This window comes from Apteryx rowi, unplaced genomic scaffold (genome assembly GCF_003343035.1).
Source record: "Apteryx rowi isolate R43461 unplaced genomic scaffold, aptRow1 scaffold_570, whole genome shotgun sequence".
Classification (NCBI taxonomy): domain Eukaryota; kingdom Metazoa; phylum Chordata; class Aves; order Apterygiformes; family Apterygidae; genus Apteryx; species Apteryx rowi.
This window is the reverse complement of record NW_020450839.1, coordinates 327,101-340,335: the sequence shown is the minus strand read 5'-3', so window position 1 is coordinate 340,335 and position 13,235 is coordinate 327,101. Positions and strand designations below refer to the sequence as shown.

The window sequence follows — 13,235 nt, the reverse complement described above, 5'->3', positions numbered from 1 at the left end:
GGCTAAATGCATCACCCTCCCTAGCAGGAGAGGACGCTACTGCCTGGTCTCCCCGATCCTGGCTTGACTCACTCCTACAGCCCCAGAGCCCTGAGGGTTTCATCCAGGAGCTGCTGCACTCCCTGGGCTCCCGCTGCTGCCCAGGACAAGGCACAGCTCTGCTTTTTTGTTTGTTTTCATTATTAAATACACTCTAGGAGGCACAGAAGGAGATAAGGACAGAGCACATCCTCTCCAGCCTGGCCTAGAGCCTTAACAAAAAACCAAAACGTTACATTAAAAAAAAAGACCCCTTCCCGCACCCCCCCCCCCCAGTCCCGATTTAGAAACAAACCAACAAAGAAAGAACAAAACAAAAAGGAGAAAGTCCCCAGGAAATTCACTGCGACCAGTAGCCACCACCTCCCAGCCCAGCCCGGTGCCTGGACGTGGTCCCAGGGGCACCACTGCCCCTCACTGCTCTCCTCGGGCGCAGAGGTCCCCAGCCACGGCTGCAAGGTCTTTGGGAAGCCGGCAGGTAGAGTCCATCCATCTGCCCTTGCCGATGTCCGTCTGCCCACGTGGAATAGACCCTCCCTGCTCTGCGCCTGCAGGTGCCACCGCTCTCTTTCAGTAAATGACCTCATAAACCGTAGCCTTCTTGTCCCCTGAGCCAGTGACGATGAACTGATCGTCCGTGGAAACGTCGCAGCTGAGGACGGAGGAGGACTCCTTGGACTGGAGAGAGGGAGGGCAGGGGTGGGTACGAGACCCAGCCCCAGAACGGGGTCCCGCAAGGTGCTGCTAACCCCCCCCCCCACCCCTTGATTTGGGGCCCTGACTTATGTCAGAGGAGGCTGCAGGGAATAAGTTGGTTTATTACTGCTAAAACAAGTTTCCACTTGAGTGATAGTGGGCAGTTCCCAGCTCTGGACAACCTCCCCCAATGGCAACATTTCCCATCCGCTCCGGGGTGGAAGGGGGCACGCGCGCCCCTCACCTGGAATATGCTGGCACCGTAGGGCGTGCGCCAGGCGTTCAGCAGGTTATCCTTCCCCGTGCTCACAAACCACTTCCCTGGGAGAGGAACAGAAGGCACAAAGAGCATCACGTCACCAAATCAGGTCCACCAGCTACGTTCCTGCAGCAACGCTTGCCCAGATACATCAGATAATGTGGGGACAAAAGGGAAACTTCTCAGCCCCTTGGCTAACCAGCTGCGTTTTTGAAGAACATGAACTAGGGAAGAGGAAGGGGGATCCTGGGGGACACGGAGCTGAACCTGCAGCTGCAGGAGGTGCTGCTCCAGAGGGATGCTCCTTGCTGCATGGCACCACCAGCTTGCTGGGGTGCAAGAGCTGCCTGCATCCATCCAGGACGTAGATGGCAAGAGGATCCAGTGCTCTGAGCCGGCACAACGAGCCCAGGGGAGGGAGGCCACCAGGAGACCCACAGCTGTGAGCATTCGGAGCCAGGTGGCCAGGAGCTGGTGTGCTTACCGCAGGAGGCGAACTTGAGGGACAGGACGCAGCTCTCGTGGAGGTGCAGCTGGTACTTGTCAGGTTTGGTCACATGCAGGATCTCCACATTGCTGCTCTCCATGCCGACGGCGAGCCACTCACCCGTGGGGCAGTACCCCAGGGAGAAGATCTGGAGAGAAGGCCACATCAGGCACCAGCACCCTGGGGACCAGCCAGCCTCGCGACGGTCCCGGCCAGCCCCCGCCCCTACCTGCGAGCTGAAGTCGTGCTGCTGCAGCTGACGGCCTTCCCGCAGGTCCCAGCACCGCACCGTGTTGTCCAGCCCCCCTGTCCACAGCTTGGTGCCATCATTGGAAATATCAATGCAGCTCGCGCCATCCGTGTGGCCTTGAAACTGCCTGGGAAAGAGGGGACCGAGCACGCGAGCACGCGGCAGTCAGAGCTGCAGAGCCCAGCTGGGGCCAGGGCAGCGCCTCGGCAGCTAGGAGAGCTGGAGATCCCTGCTGCATCCCGTGGCTGGGGTGGAGGGGGAATGCCCTGGGCAGGGGGTGGGGAAGGCCTCGGTCCAACAAGCCCCGAGCCCCAGCCCTCACCTGACCAAGGTCTGGTTCTGCAGGTCCCACACCACGATGTTGCCGTCGCTGCAGCAGGAGAAGCAGACCTTGGCATCGGGGCTGATGGCTAGGGCATAGCAGGCAGGCGCGGAGGAGGTGAGCTCGGCCTTGATGCGGGGCGTGGGGGCGGCCAGGTCCCAGATGGACAGGGTGCTGGCCTCCCCCCCCACGATGAGGCTGCGGCCATCAGGGAGCAGCTTGCAGGAGCGGATGTAGTTGTCCCGGTTCTGGGGCATGGGAAGGAGCCCCATTAGCCCCTGCCCTCCAGGGCTCCCGCACCCGTCCTGCACTGCCAGCCCATGCCAGACCCTGCCAGGGGCTGGAGCAGAGGTAGTGCTGCAGCTCCCGGGGGCTGGGACGCGGCCAGAGCCTTGGGGGGGGGGTACACGGGAGCAGCGGGGCAGGCAGTGGGAGCTGCCTGTGCACGGCCCCAGGGACATGCAGGGTGTCACCTCTGTGCCAGCCCAGTCCTGTCCCTTCACCCTGCGCGCTGCTGCTGCCCCAAACCGTGGGCAGGAGGCACCGCTGCCCCGGCTGCAAGCTCATCCCACCACCGCAAACACCCTGAGCCACAGCACAGCCGCTGGGCAAGCCTGCGACAGCCACTGCTCCGAGCACTAAAATACTGTTCTCCCCCCCACGACTTTCTGATACAGCTTGAAATTATCATGACTCAGTCATTTCCTTGTTTATGTATCTGTATCCTCAAGGTCAGCACCGCTCCAGGAATAATATTTGTCAGGCTGCCCAGGCCCCAAGGCCGGCAAGTAGAAAAGAGGAGGGCTCGGATTTGGGCTGCTCAAAGCAGGCACAGGGACTCCGATCCCAGCCACCCATATAAAATAAACCCAAAGAACACAGGTTAAAAATACTCTCAGGTGATGGCCATGTCTCGAGCTTGGCTCTGGTGAGCTACTGTGGTCTGACAGCCCATTTAATTTATTTATAAAAGAAATAGAAGTTCTCCCTCCCGGCCGGGCAGACTCGCACAAGCAAAAGCAGAAACAGGGACGGTGCTGGATGCAAGCGATGCTTCAGGCTGTGCAGGATCTAGCCCTGACCAAGGAGTGGTGCGGGGGGAGGCTGCGACTGGAGAGGCCACTCCAGCCCCAAGGCAGTCGCAGCGAGCGATGCCACTTGCAAATACTGAGTCTTTCCCCAGTGCCCAGCCACCGCTTCCAGGTGTCCCCGCATCCCGGCAGCCAGGGCTGTCCCAGAGCTCGTCTCCACAAGGGCGTGATGGCACTGGCCATGGAAACACACCACGCTAAGAGCGACCTCCCTGGCCCCGGCCCCAGCCCACCCGGCGCCCCGCAGCCGGCATTCAGGGAGTTTCCAAGACGGAAGCCAGCAGTCTCCGCCGTGGCAGATTTATTAGCCACCTCTGGACTGGTCTTCCAGGAATTTCTGCCAGGCCTTTCCAAGCCCTTTCCAACATCTGACCTCCAGCATTCCCCCTTGCAGGACCAAGGCCATGCTGCACCCTGCGCACTCCCATCCCCGGACACGGGCGGCCCCAATCCCGCCCGCTATCCCGGGGGCGCCCAGACCTGCCGCACTGGCGCCGGGTGCCCAGCGCTGCCGCCTTACCAAGCAGTCCAGCTGCGCCACGGCCGTCTTGGTGCCTGGCTGCCCCACGTCCCACACCTTCACGCAGCCCTTGCCCCCTGTGTAGACGTGCCGCGTGGAGTTGCTGATGGTGACGGCGCAGACCACCTCGCCATGGGTCAGGGTGTGGAGCTGCCGCGCGTGGCGGGGGATGCCGGAGCCGATGAGGGCGTCGGGCGGGAAAGGCACCGGCTGCATCTGCCCGTCGGCGCTGACGTGGAAGGAGTAGGCGCTGGAAAGGGGCAGAGCGGTGAAGGGGCGCCCCGGGCCCCCGGCACGGAGAGCAGCCGGCCCGGGGAGGCGGCGCACGAGCAGCGAGGTGCCGCAGGGAAGGGGGCCGGGCACGCACCTCCCGCTCCATGCCTGCCCGCCGCTTGCCTTTGCCTCCCCTAAAGCCCCGCGGGACCCCTGAGCGCCGCCCCACTTACGGCTTCCCCGACGTCCCCACTTGCATGCCAGCCGCCAGTCCTGGGACGCGCATGTGCGGGTGGGGGTCGTAGCCAACCTGGGGGGGGCACAGGGTGAGGCCGGGGGGCACCGCCAGGCCCGCGGCCCCCCGGCACGCGTCACTCACCAGCGGGGACCGTCCGTAGCTCCCGGCGGCGCCGACGGCGGCCGCGGCCCCGTTGAGCTGGGGGGACACGAGGTGGAGGCTGGCGTAGGCGCTGCTCCCGGCCACGTCCCCATTGATGGCGGGATGAGCCATGCCAAAGGTGGCCGAGTAGGGGCTCTGCACGCCCAGCGGGGTCCGCAGGCCTAGGGCTGAGGGGAGACGCGGGTGAGGAGGCGCCGCCGCAGCCGGCGGGATGGATGCCGGCCCAGGAGCCCACTGGTGGCGGAGCCAGGGGCAGCGGGAGTCACACCTGCCCCTCACCTAAGGGGTCCAGGGCCTTGGCAGCAGCGGGACGAAACTGCGGGGTGCCGCTGCTGGCGCCCGGGGGCGCGTCCTGCGACGTGGGTGTGCTGGGCTTCAGGCTGGGGGTGCCTGCCTTCTCCACCTGCCAGGAGCAGAGCAGAGCAGAGGGTCAGCACGCGCATCCCCCGGCAGGGCATCTCCCCCCGCCCCGTCCAGCACACCCCAGCGAGTTGAGTCCTTCCCTCACTCCTCGCCAGCCAGGACAGAGTGTGTCCACGCTGCCCAGGCAAAGCTGCAGGGAGCGCGGGGACGGGATGCAAGGAGGGGGTCTTCCACCCTTCTCCATCCCCCCGACACCACAGACCCCCCCAGGTGGGTGTAGAGGGTTGCATCCCCCGGCCCAGCCCCGGGCTGCCGTCGTGCACGTCCCTGCTCACCGCAGGCGCATCCCTGCTGCGGGAGGGGGACGCACTGCTGGAGGAGGCCATGGAGGTGGGGCTCAGCGGTACGGCCTCCTTCCTCCCCAGCGGGACCTTCTCCAGACCGTTCTCCCGGGACGAGTAGGAGTGGACACTGTGTGGGGACGAGGGGTCCTGGGGGACAGAAAGACAGGGATGGGGAGGGCAATCAGCAGGCAGCAGCCTCCTGCCCAAGCACCGCCAGGGTGAGCGAGCGGCTCCGGCGAGGGCCCGGTGGGGAGCCTGTGCATGGGGGCTCATTCCTGCCATCCCAGCGAGGGCTGGCAGCTCGAGTCCCATGGCTCCCGTGGGGAGACAGGGCCGGTGCCGACCCCAGCCCTGGTGCACTAACCTCATCCACCACCAAGTTGTCCTCGCTTTTGTCTGCGTCGCTGCCCTGAAACACAGGAAGGCTGGTTGGCACCAAGCCGGCTGCCCCGGCCCCGGAAGAGCAGGGAAGCGGAGAGGTGCCGCCAGCCTCCACTCCTCGCCCGGCCGGGGGGGATGCACCAGCCCCCTCGCCAGGGCTCACGTAGTCCGTGACGAAGTCCTTGTCCTCCACCTTCCTCTTCTTGCTGCTGCTGCTCAGGTACTCGGAGATGGCCCGCGCCCGCTCCCCGTTGGGCAGCGCCAGGGAGCTCTGGGCGGGAGGAGCAGGCGTCAGGGGCCGCCAGCCCAGCTCAGGACGCTCCGGGCCGAGGGGCCGCCGGCGCCGGCACGTCCCCCGCGCTGCTGCAGGAGCGGGCAGGGGACGCTGCCCCCCTCCCGGCCCGGCCACCCCGCGGGAGCAGGATCCCTGGCATTGGGGCCACCCGCCACGGAGCCGGACCCAGACCCTGCCAGGGCCTGCCGGGCCCCGCTCCCAGGGCTCCCAGGCCGGAGCCCGGCACGGCAGGAAGGAAAGGTGGGAAGAGGCACTTACGGGGCCGGGGTCCCGCTCTGTCTCCATGGTGACGGCGAGCAGCAGCAGGACGAGGCGGAAAGGAAGGGACATGGCTGTGCCACCCGCCGCGGCCGCCCCGCCGGCCCAGGGAGCTGGGCACGGTGGGGTGCCAGGTGCCCGCGGGGGGCTGCGCCCCGAGCCCAGCCCCATGGGACCCCCGCGGGGCCCGGTGTGGGGGGCAGCGCAGCCGCACGGCGGACCCCCCATCCCCCCGCCCCGGGCCCCCGCTCACCTCTGTGCTCGGCGTCGTGGCCGCCCCGGTCGTCCTTGGCCAGGAGCTGGGCCTGGGCCCCCAGCGCTCCCGAGAGCGCCAGCAGCCCCGAGGCGCTGCCGAGGCCAGCCAGGCCGGGGGGCTGCAGCCCCGAGGGGTGGGGGGTCAGCGGGATGGGGGGAGCGTGGTGCGAGAGGTGCTGCGTTTGGAGCTGGTGCTGGAGGGAGGGGAGCAGAGAGGAAAGCAGAGCCAAAGGGCCCGAGTCAGGGCGGCCCCGGCGAGGGAAGGTGCCCTGCTCCGGCCGGCAGCAGAGGCGAGAGCAGCACGGGAGAGGAGGGAGCCGGGAGAGGGCACATTCCCCAGCGGCCCCCTCTCACCCCAGGGATGGGGGCTCACCCGGCCCCACCGTCGCATGGGGACAACCGACGCGCAGGGATGGCGGCAGCCGCCGCCTCCCGCCTCTGCGGCCGACGGACACCAGGACACGGGGCTGGCACGAGCCACCGACCCCCTCCCCGAGGCTCGCAGAGAGCGGCGTCTCCGCGGGGGCAGGATTACGCTCCGGTTCCCCCTGCTGCTGACGCCCCCCAGCCCTGCCGGGCTTTGCCCTCCCTCCCTCCCTCTCCACCCCGGTGGGGCAGAGCAAAAGGCTGGACGGGGGCGGCCTGGGCCCTGGGCGCGCGAAGGCTGGCCGGCCGGGGGGCAGAGGGTTCACGTACCCCAATCGCCGCATTCAGGTCGGTCATAGTCACCTGCTTCGCCCGCTCCACGGCCTGGACCACCTGCTGCTGGTGCTGCCGGGACAGAGGGGTGAGTGGGCGCCCGGGGGGCCGGCGAGGGGCCAACCCCCGGCAGCACCCGCTCCCGCCCCAGCTGCCGCCGTCCTTGCGGCTCGGGACCCTCGGGGACGCTGCCCCATGCTCCCACCCGCCGCTGCAGCTGGGGCAAACCCACTGACTCGTGCTGCTAACGGGGTCATGGCAGGCTCATTTCTCCAGGGAACCGGGCAAAAGCAACCCCTTTCCACCCAGCCTGGAGCACGGGGCCTGGCTGCAGAAGCAACAAGGGCCGGAGGGAGCTCTGTGCATCCCTGTCCAGGGCTCACCCACCTCCTGAGACAGGAACGGGATGAGCTGGGCACAGATCACATTGAGCCGCTTGGCGATCTCCGTCTGGAAGCAGAAGACAGGCAGAGGACATCAGAGGACAAGGGCAGGACTGTCCCCACGCACCGTGCCCCACTGCCCCAAAGTCACGGGCTGATGGGCACCAGGAGACCCCCTCCCTCCACTGGGGCTCGCCATGGCAAGCAGAGTCTCCCTGCCACCTCCCAGGCGTCCAGCTGGGCTGCACCAACGTGCTGGTGCTCATCCCCAAGAGCTGCTGCTCAGCACCCAGGTGCCAAAGCACCAGGGCAGGACTGGAGAAGCTCCCTGCTCTTCCTAATGCCCCCTCCAAAACCACAAGCCCAGCATCGTCCCCCTCTCCCCTCCGAGGGCCCCCGCGTGAGCCCTCCCTGCTCCACACCCAGAGGCCAGCCCGTGCCAGGGATGCTGCCACGGGACACGGAGACCCCTGGCGCCACCACCACGGGACCTCAACCCTGCCGTGCTGGATCAGCGTGCCCTGGCCCTGCGGCTCCCCACCACCGCTCCGCGCGCAGCCTCGCTTGGCAGTGCCGGATGCTAATTGCCGCTCTCCCAGGCTTGCCGGGAAGCCCTGGAGAGGTGCTCTCCTTACAGCTGCTGTTTTTCTGCAACACTTGAGTGCCACAAGCAATCAGGAGCGTGGAGCATGGGGCAGGAAAGGGACAGTGCGCAGGGCTGCGCTGGGCTCCCACCGAGGCCCCGCGGCTGCGGGGGCCAGACCAGGCCCGCGAGCTTCCCAGGAGCCGGCTCTCCCTGCCCCGCAGCCGCATCCCTGGGGAAGGGGCCTGGCACTCTGCAGAGATGACTGGGAGAGCAGACGCTGCTCGAAGGAAGCAGCGGAGAAGCCCACGCTGTTCCTTGCCCAGCTCGCACCGAGCCAGGACCCCCCGGCCCAACGCGGGAGAGGCAGCTGGGGGAAGATCAGCAATTTTCCATAAACCCAAGCGTCCTCCATTCCCGGGCAGGCTGGGGGTGCTGCAGGCAAGGCGCTGCCCCAAGCTTCCCCGTGCCCGGGGCAGGGGACGTGCCAGGTCAGGAGGAGGGAAGTGCTACAGACCCAGCGGGGGGCTCGGAGGACAGAGGGTAGAGTCCACCCCTCCTGTCCAGCCCCAGGAGGGGTCCAGACCGCACGCTGAAGGGCCCAAACAGCCGGGTGCTGAGCTGGGTGCCTGAACCTCCCGGCCACCAACCTTGGGCAGGTCTCCCTCGCCCTGCTCGGCCTGGGCGCCGCGAGGCTGAGGTGAGGGGCTGCAGCGACGGCCAGCCCACACGGGGAGCAAAGCCAGGGCCACCCCGGGCCACCCTCCGCAGCGGCCACCACGCTGGCTTTGCCAGGCTCACAGAGGAGAAACAATCCAGCACCCGCCCTCACTTCCCCTTCCAAGGGAGGAAAAAGGGGAAAGAAAGAAAGGGGGGAAAAAAAGCAAGCAAGGAGATTTGGCAGGCAGCAGTTCTGGGAAGGATTTAGCTGTCTCCTGGGGCCAGCAGTGATGGATTCTCTTCCCTAATGCACTGATGGGCAGCAGCTCCTTGGGGAGAGCTGCCTCCAATTCACTCGCACTCGTTAATGTGCAATTTACTGGCACTTTAACGCTCTCAGCATGAAAAATGATCATGCTGTTTGCAGCCCCCCCAGCCACCAGCACCGTCACCTCCCCTGCGGCTCGCGGTGAGCAAGTCCAAGGCCAGGCAGACTCAGGGAGGTGGTTTTACAAAAAGCTACAGGCCAGTTCCACACCAAAAACAAAACAACAGTAAAAAATTAACATCTCCTGCCCATTCCTGCCTGCAGCCTCCCCTGCCGAGCCTGCGGCTGCTGTGAGGCCTCTCGCATCAGAGCCCAGATCCTCCAGCTGCTCAGCCCCATTTCCCCCGACGAACCCAGGGCAAGACCATCCCAGACTCCGGCCCTTCCGGTGCACTGCGGAACCGCGGGGCCAGGCTGGCTCCCCCGGCCGGGCGCCCTGAGGCGGGAGCTGGGCTGGCGGCGGGGGCGAAGGACGGAGGCATGGCGCAAGTGACACGGCCCCGGCGCAGCGCAGATGGGGCGCCGGGCTTTGCCGGCGCCTCCAGGGATGCGGGACCCTGGGCACACGAGCCGCGCCAGATTCGGGGGGAAGGGACGGGGAGGCGAGGCGACTCGATCCCCCTGCAGCGCCGATAACCCGCGGCCTCCCGCGCAGGCGGTTCCCATTTTTCACACAATGGCCGCTGGCTGTCAGAGCACAGACTTACGGGCCCTCGTTAAAAGTGCAGACAGCTCGCTGGCAGGCGGCCAGCGGCACCTGGAAGCGGCAGCGAACACGGCCGCCTGCGAGGCCGAGAGGGAGAAGCAGCAGCCAGATGAAAGGAGCACGCAGCCCTCCGGGAGGGGGCACCGAGCCGCAGCCCCCCGGCACCCGGCCTCTCACAGGGGCCACTGCACGCCTCCACCCCCCCGGCTTTGCCAGGCGTCCCTCCCCTTCTGCAGGACGGCGGCGAGGGGCAGCATGCACGGGGGGGGGGGAATAGCAAGAGCAGCAACCCCCCCGCCAAGCGGGTTCAAACCCCCGGCCGCCGGGGCCGCCGGCTCCCGCGCAACAGTTGGCCGAGGCGGGGTGCAGAGCGCGGGGCCGGGGAGGAAGGAGGGCCGCGCTGGAGTGCGCCTCGCCAGGCTCCTCTGCAGCCTTTTTAAAAATAGATGAGAAGAAACCTTCTGTCTCGGAGGCGCGGAGCAGCTGGTGACCCAGAGCGCAGCACAGCGGGAGCAGGGGAGGGGGGAGGCGCAGGCAGGCAGCCGGGGGCCGCGCGGCTCAGCCTCGCAAGCCCACCTCACTGCACGCCCCGCGCCCCGGCCCCCCCCACCTCGGGGGGCTCCTCAAGCCCGGCACCCCCCGGCAAGCTGTCCCAGGGCCGGCCAGGCGCTGCGCTGCTGCAAACCCCTCGAGCAGCAGTTTATCACCCCGGTGCGGAGCCCTGGCATCCCCTGCCCCACGGAGCCGCTCTCCTCCACACGCTCCCCTAAGCGGCCACTCGCAACCTGGTGCTTGCGGACGGGCATGAAAACCCGGCTCCTCCACAACGCCTCTCCCCACCGCGACGAGTCCCCGGCAAGCCAGCCTGCGGCACGCTCCCAAACCGGCCGCTGGCCACGCCAGGGCACGCGTGCGCGGGAGCACACGTGTGGGCAGGGGCAGCTCTCCCAGTGAGGCCACGACACAGAATGGGGCAGAGGTCCCCGAAACACAGGAAAGGGGCACGTTCCCCACAGCATGCCCTTCCCCAGCCTATGCCAAGGCCCAGCTTCCCACGCTTTCTCTGGGGAAGGACAACCCAAAAGGGCCAGGAGGGCAGGGACAGGGCGACAGGGATGGGGAGCAGAGGCAACTCCCTGCCCCGCTAAGACTCACCTGCTTGTGCATCTCGATGTTCAGGCCGTAGGACATCTCGTAGTACTGCAAGGGGAGAACACAGCGTCAGCAGCAGCGGGGAGCTGCGGGGGACTCACAGCCAGAAAGTCCTCTCCAGTGCTGGTTTGCGAGGTCAGCCTGACCACACGATGGACACAGCCCTCCCAGGGCTCCCCACCGCTGCTCCCATCGCTGCCGGTCAGAAAGGAGATGAGCTGCACGGGAACGCTTCACCACCCCTTCACTGCCACCACAAGCCACAGCGGCAAGTGCTGCTTCAACACCACAGCATGTTTCAGGGCAGAGAGAGGAGACAATAACAATCACAGGAACCAGGGTCTGGCCCCAAAACCCAAATACGAGGGGAAGCCAAAGCATCCCGGGGCCGCATGTCCTTTGATGGTTCAGAGGAGAAACCCCCCACCAGCCCTACTCCTTTCAGGTGGAGCTCACTAACCATGACATAATGACGCTGGATTTCTGTTTTTTCTGTTGCCAGCTTTTCACATTCTAACTTCAAGCTGTAAAAATAAAGAGAAGAAAGAGAGAGAGAAAGAGAAAGAGAGACCCCCTGCTCCCCCCTCTGCCAGACAAGATCTCCCAGGCTGGACAGAGCACAAACCCTCCCTGCACACCATGTGCTTCAGCCTCCCGCTCACGGGCTCAATCCCATTTCTCAGCACAAGCCAAGAAAACCACCTGAAAGAGGGTGGGGAAGGGGCTGAGGAAGAAGAGACGGACAGCAAGGGGCTCCCCTTGTCAGGGAGCAATCTGCAGTGATTTAACCCCTTCCCCAGCATCTGCTTCCCAAATGGAGCGGGCTACAAAGCCGAGCTGCATTTCAAACCTTGCTCTGACCAGCAACATGCAGCGAACGGGAGGTGATCCTGCTTGTCAGCGGAGGGGATCAGAGGGGCTGCAGGTCTGTTAAGTGACTGCTCCAGTTCAGCCCAAAAGCTTGGCCCTAAAAGCCAGTACCCTCATCCCAGAGCTTTTGGCAGAGGGAGGCCAGGGAGGGTAGATTTCCCCCTCAGTCGATGTTGTTTCAAGCAGCCAAGGTGGTGCCTGGCACAGCCACCCTCCAGATGGACCAGTGCCCGCAGCAGCGAGGGATGGGCCTTGCTGCCAGCCCGCACTGATGCCCAGCGCCGAGGGGGGAGCCGCCTCTTGCCAGCTCCAGTTAAGTGCCCAGCTTCTTGCTGGCATGTGAGGCCTGGCAGCATCTCACCTGTGGTATTGGTTTTGCAGGAACTGGAATTCCTCCTTGATCCGGTCCAAGGTCTCCGGGTAAGTCAGCTTCAGGGACTGGGGGGTGGCGGGGATGGCACTGGCAGCCACTGTGGCTCCTGAAGCAGCGGAGGGTGCCTGGAGATGGGCCTGGGCAGAGGAGAGGGCCAGCAGGGTCACTGCCGCTGTCCCCGGTGCCTCATGGGCCGGCGCAGGACTGGCCCCCGACAGGCTCACGTGTTCCCGGGAGCGTTTCCCATGCTCCAGGGAAGAGGCTATAGGCACATTCAAGAAAGGGGCACATGCAGGAGGAGGCAGAGAGAATTATTGCAAAGGAAACTAGCTATGGCTAGACACGAAGGGCAATCATTTTCAGCACTGGTTCAGTCACTGAGCCAGAAGAGGAAAATTAATAATTGCCAATGCCATGGAGAACGCCGCCCATGCGGGCAGGGAGGGTGATCACCAGGCCCTTCCCTTACCAGCCAAGCCATGGCAGCAGACCCTGCACACCCTGGACAGCGGTCCGTCCTCACCCGTATGTCACGCAACCAAGCTTCCTACTGGTTTCATCCAACAGTTCCCCATGGAAATGCCCTGTCTCTAATTCAGCTTCTAGCATTTCACAAAACTGATTTCCTCCCTCTCCCCCCCCAAAAAACCTCTGGGACGCAAACACTGATTTAAGAAGAAGGAGAATAAAAACAATCCCATGCCCATTACATGCAGTTGGCACAACTTTCCAGGCAAAGCTCAAGCCTAGATACTCCAAAGACATTTCCCACCTCTCCCCAGTGGGGTGTGAGGATTGCTCCGTTCTGGGGCACAAAAGTCATGTTAAGGATGGGGCCAGCAGAGCTGTCACAGGACCCATGTGCTCGCCCCTGGCCAGGAAGGGAATGATGCCAAGTCGCATTCTCACCGGGGGCCGGTTTTGAGGGAACATCTTCAGCACCGAACAGGCCCAGAGTCCCTTACGCTGCTCCGGACGCTGGATGCGCTCTCAGGATCGGGGCCCACAGATATTTGCCAGCTCCAGCTCGGCCAGAAGCTCTGAGAGACAGAGAAATCGCTGCCTCGTGCTGCCCGTGGCCTGGCGGGCCAGGCCGGGAGCGCCGGGACGCAGGCGGCCCGTGACGCAGGGTCCCGGCAGAAACGCGCACAGCGGAGAAGCCCCGCAGCGCACGGACCCCCATGCCCCAGCCTGGCTCCCCCCAGCATCCAGCCTTGCCCCGGCTCCGGAGGCCGCACTGCTCGCCCCGGCCGGGCCTGCCGAGCCGAGCCGCGACCCCGCAGCCCCGCGCCGGCAGCCGGGCCCCGG

At 65.7% G+C, this 13,235-nt stretch overlaps 1 protein-coding gene across 1 annotated transcript; it reads right to left on the bottom strand.

Moving 5' to 3' along the window:
* Positions 1-384: 384 nt before the first annotated feature.
* Positions 385-12,914, bottom strand: LOC112973875 (transducin-like enhancer protein 1). The gene is made up of 20 exons (XM_026082267.1): positions 12,837-12,914; positions 11,916-12,064; positions 11,145-11,208; positions 10,688-10,732; positions 7,260-7,322; positions 6,870-6,944; positions 6,172-6,367; positions 5,919-5,935; positions 5,529-5,636; positions 5,349-5,393; positions 4,976-5,131; positions 4,557-4,680; positions 4,257-4,444; positions 4,111-4,187; positions 3,665-3,914; positions 2,054-2,301; positions 1,711-1,858; positions 1,479-1,629; positions 980-1,056; positions 385-717 (listed from the first exon to the last, which is right to left on the bottom strand). The coding sequence occupies exons 1-20, from the start codon at positions 12,858-12,860 to the stop codon at positions 610-612; spliced, it is 2,313 nt and encodes a 770-aa protein (XP_025938052.1). The 5' UTR covers positions 12,861-12,914; the 3' UTR covers positions 385-609.
* Between the last annotated feature and the right edge of the window lie 321 nt (positions 12,915-13,235).

What these genes read in the sequence shown, in the direction of transcription:
- LOC112973875 (XM_026082267.1), bottom strand. Translation starts at nt 12,860, where the DNA reads ATGTTCCCTCAAAACCGGCCCCCG. An exon ending in GCTACGGACGGTCCCCGCTG is followed by an intron (nt 4,188 to 4,256) that starts GTGAGTGACGCG and finishes TGCCCCCCCCAG; the next exon opens with GTTGGCTACGACCCCCACCC. An exon ending in ACGGTGCCAGCATATTCCAG is followed by an intron (nt 718 to 979) that starts GTGAGGGGCGCG and finishes CCCTCTCTCCAG; the next exon opens with TCCAAGGAGTCCTCCTCCGT.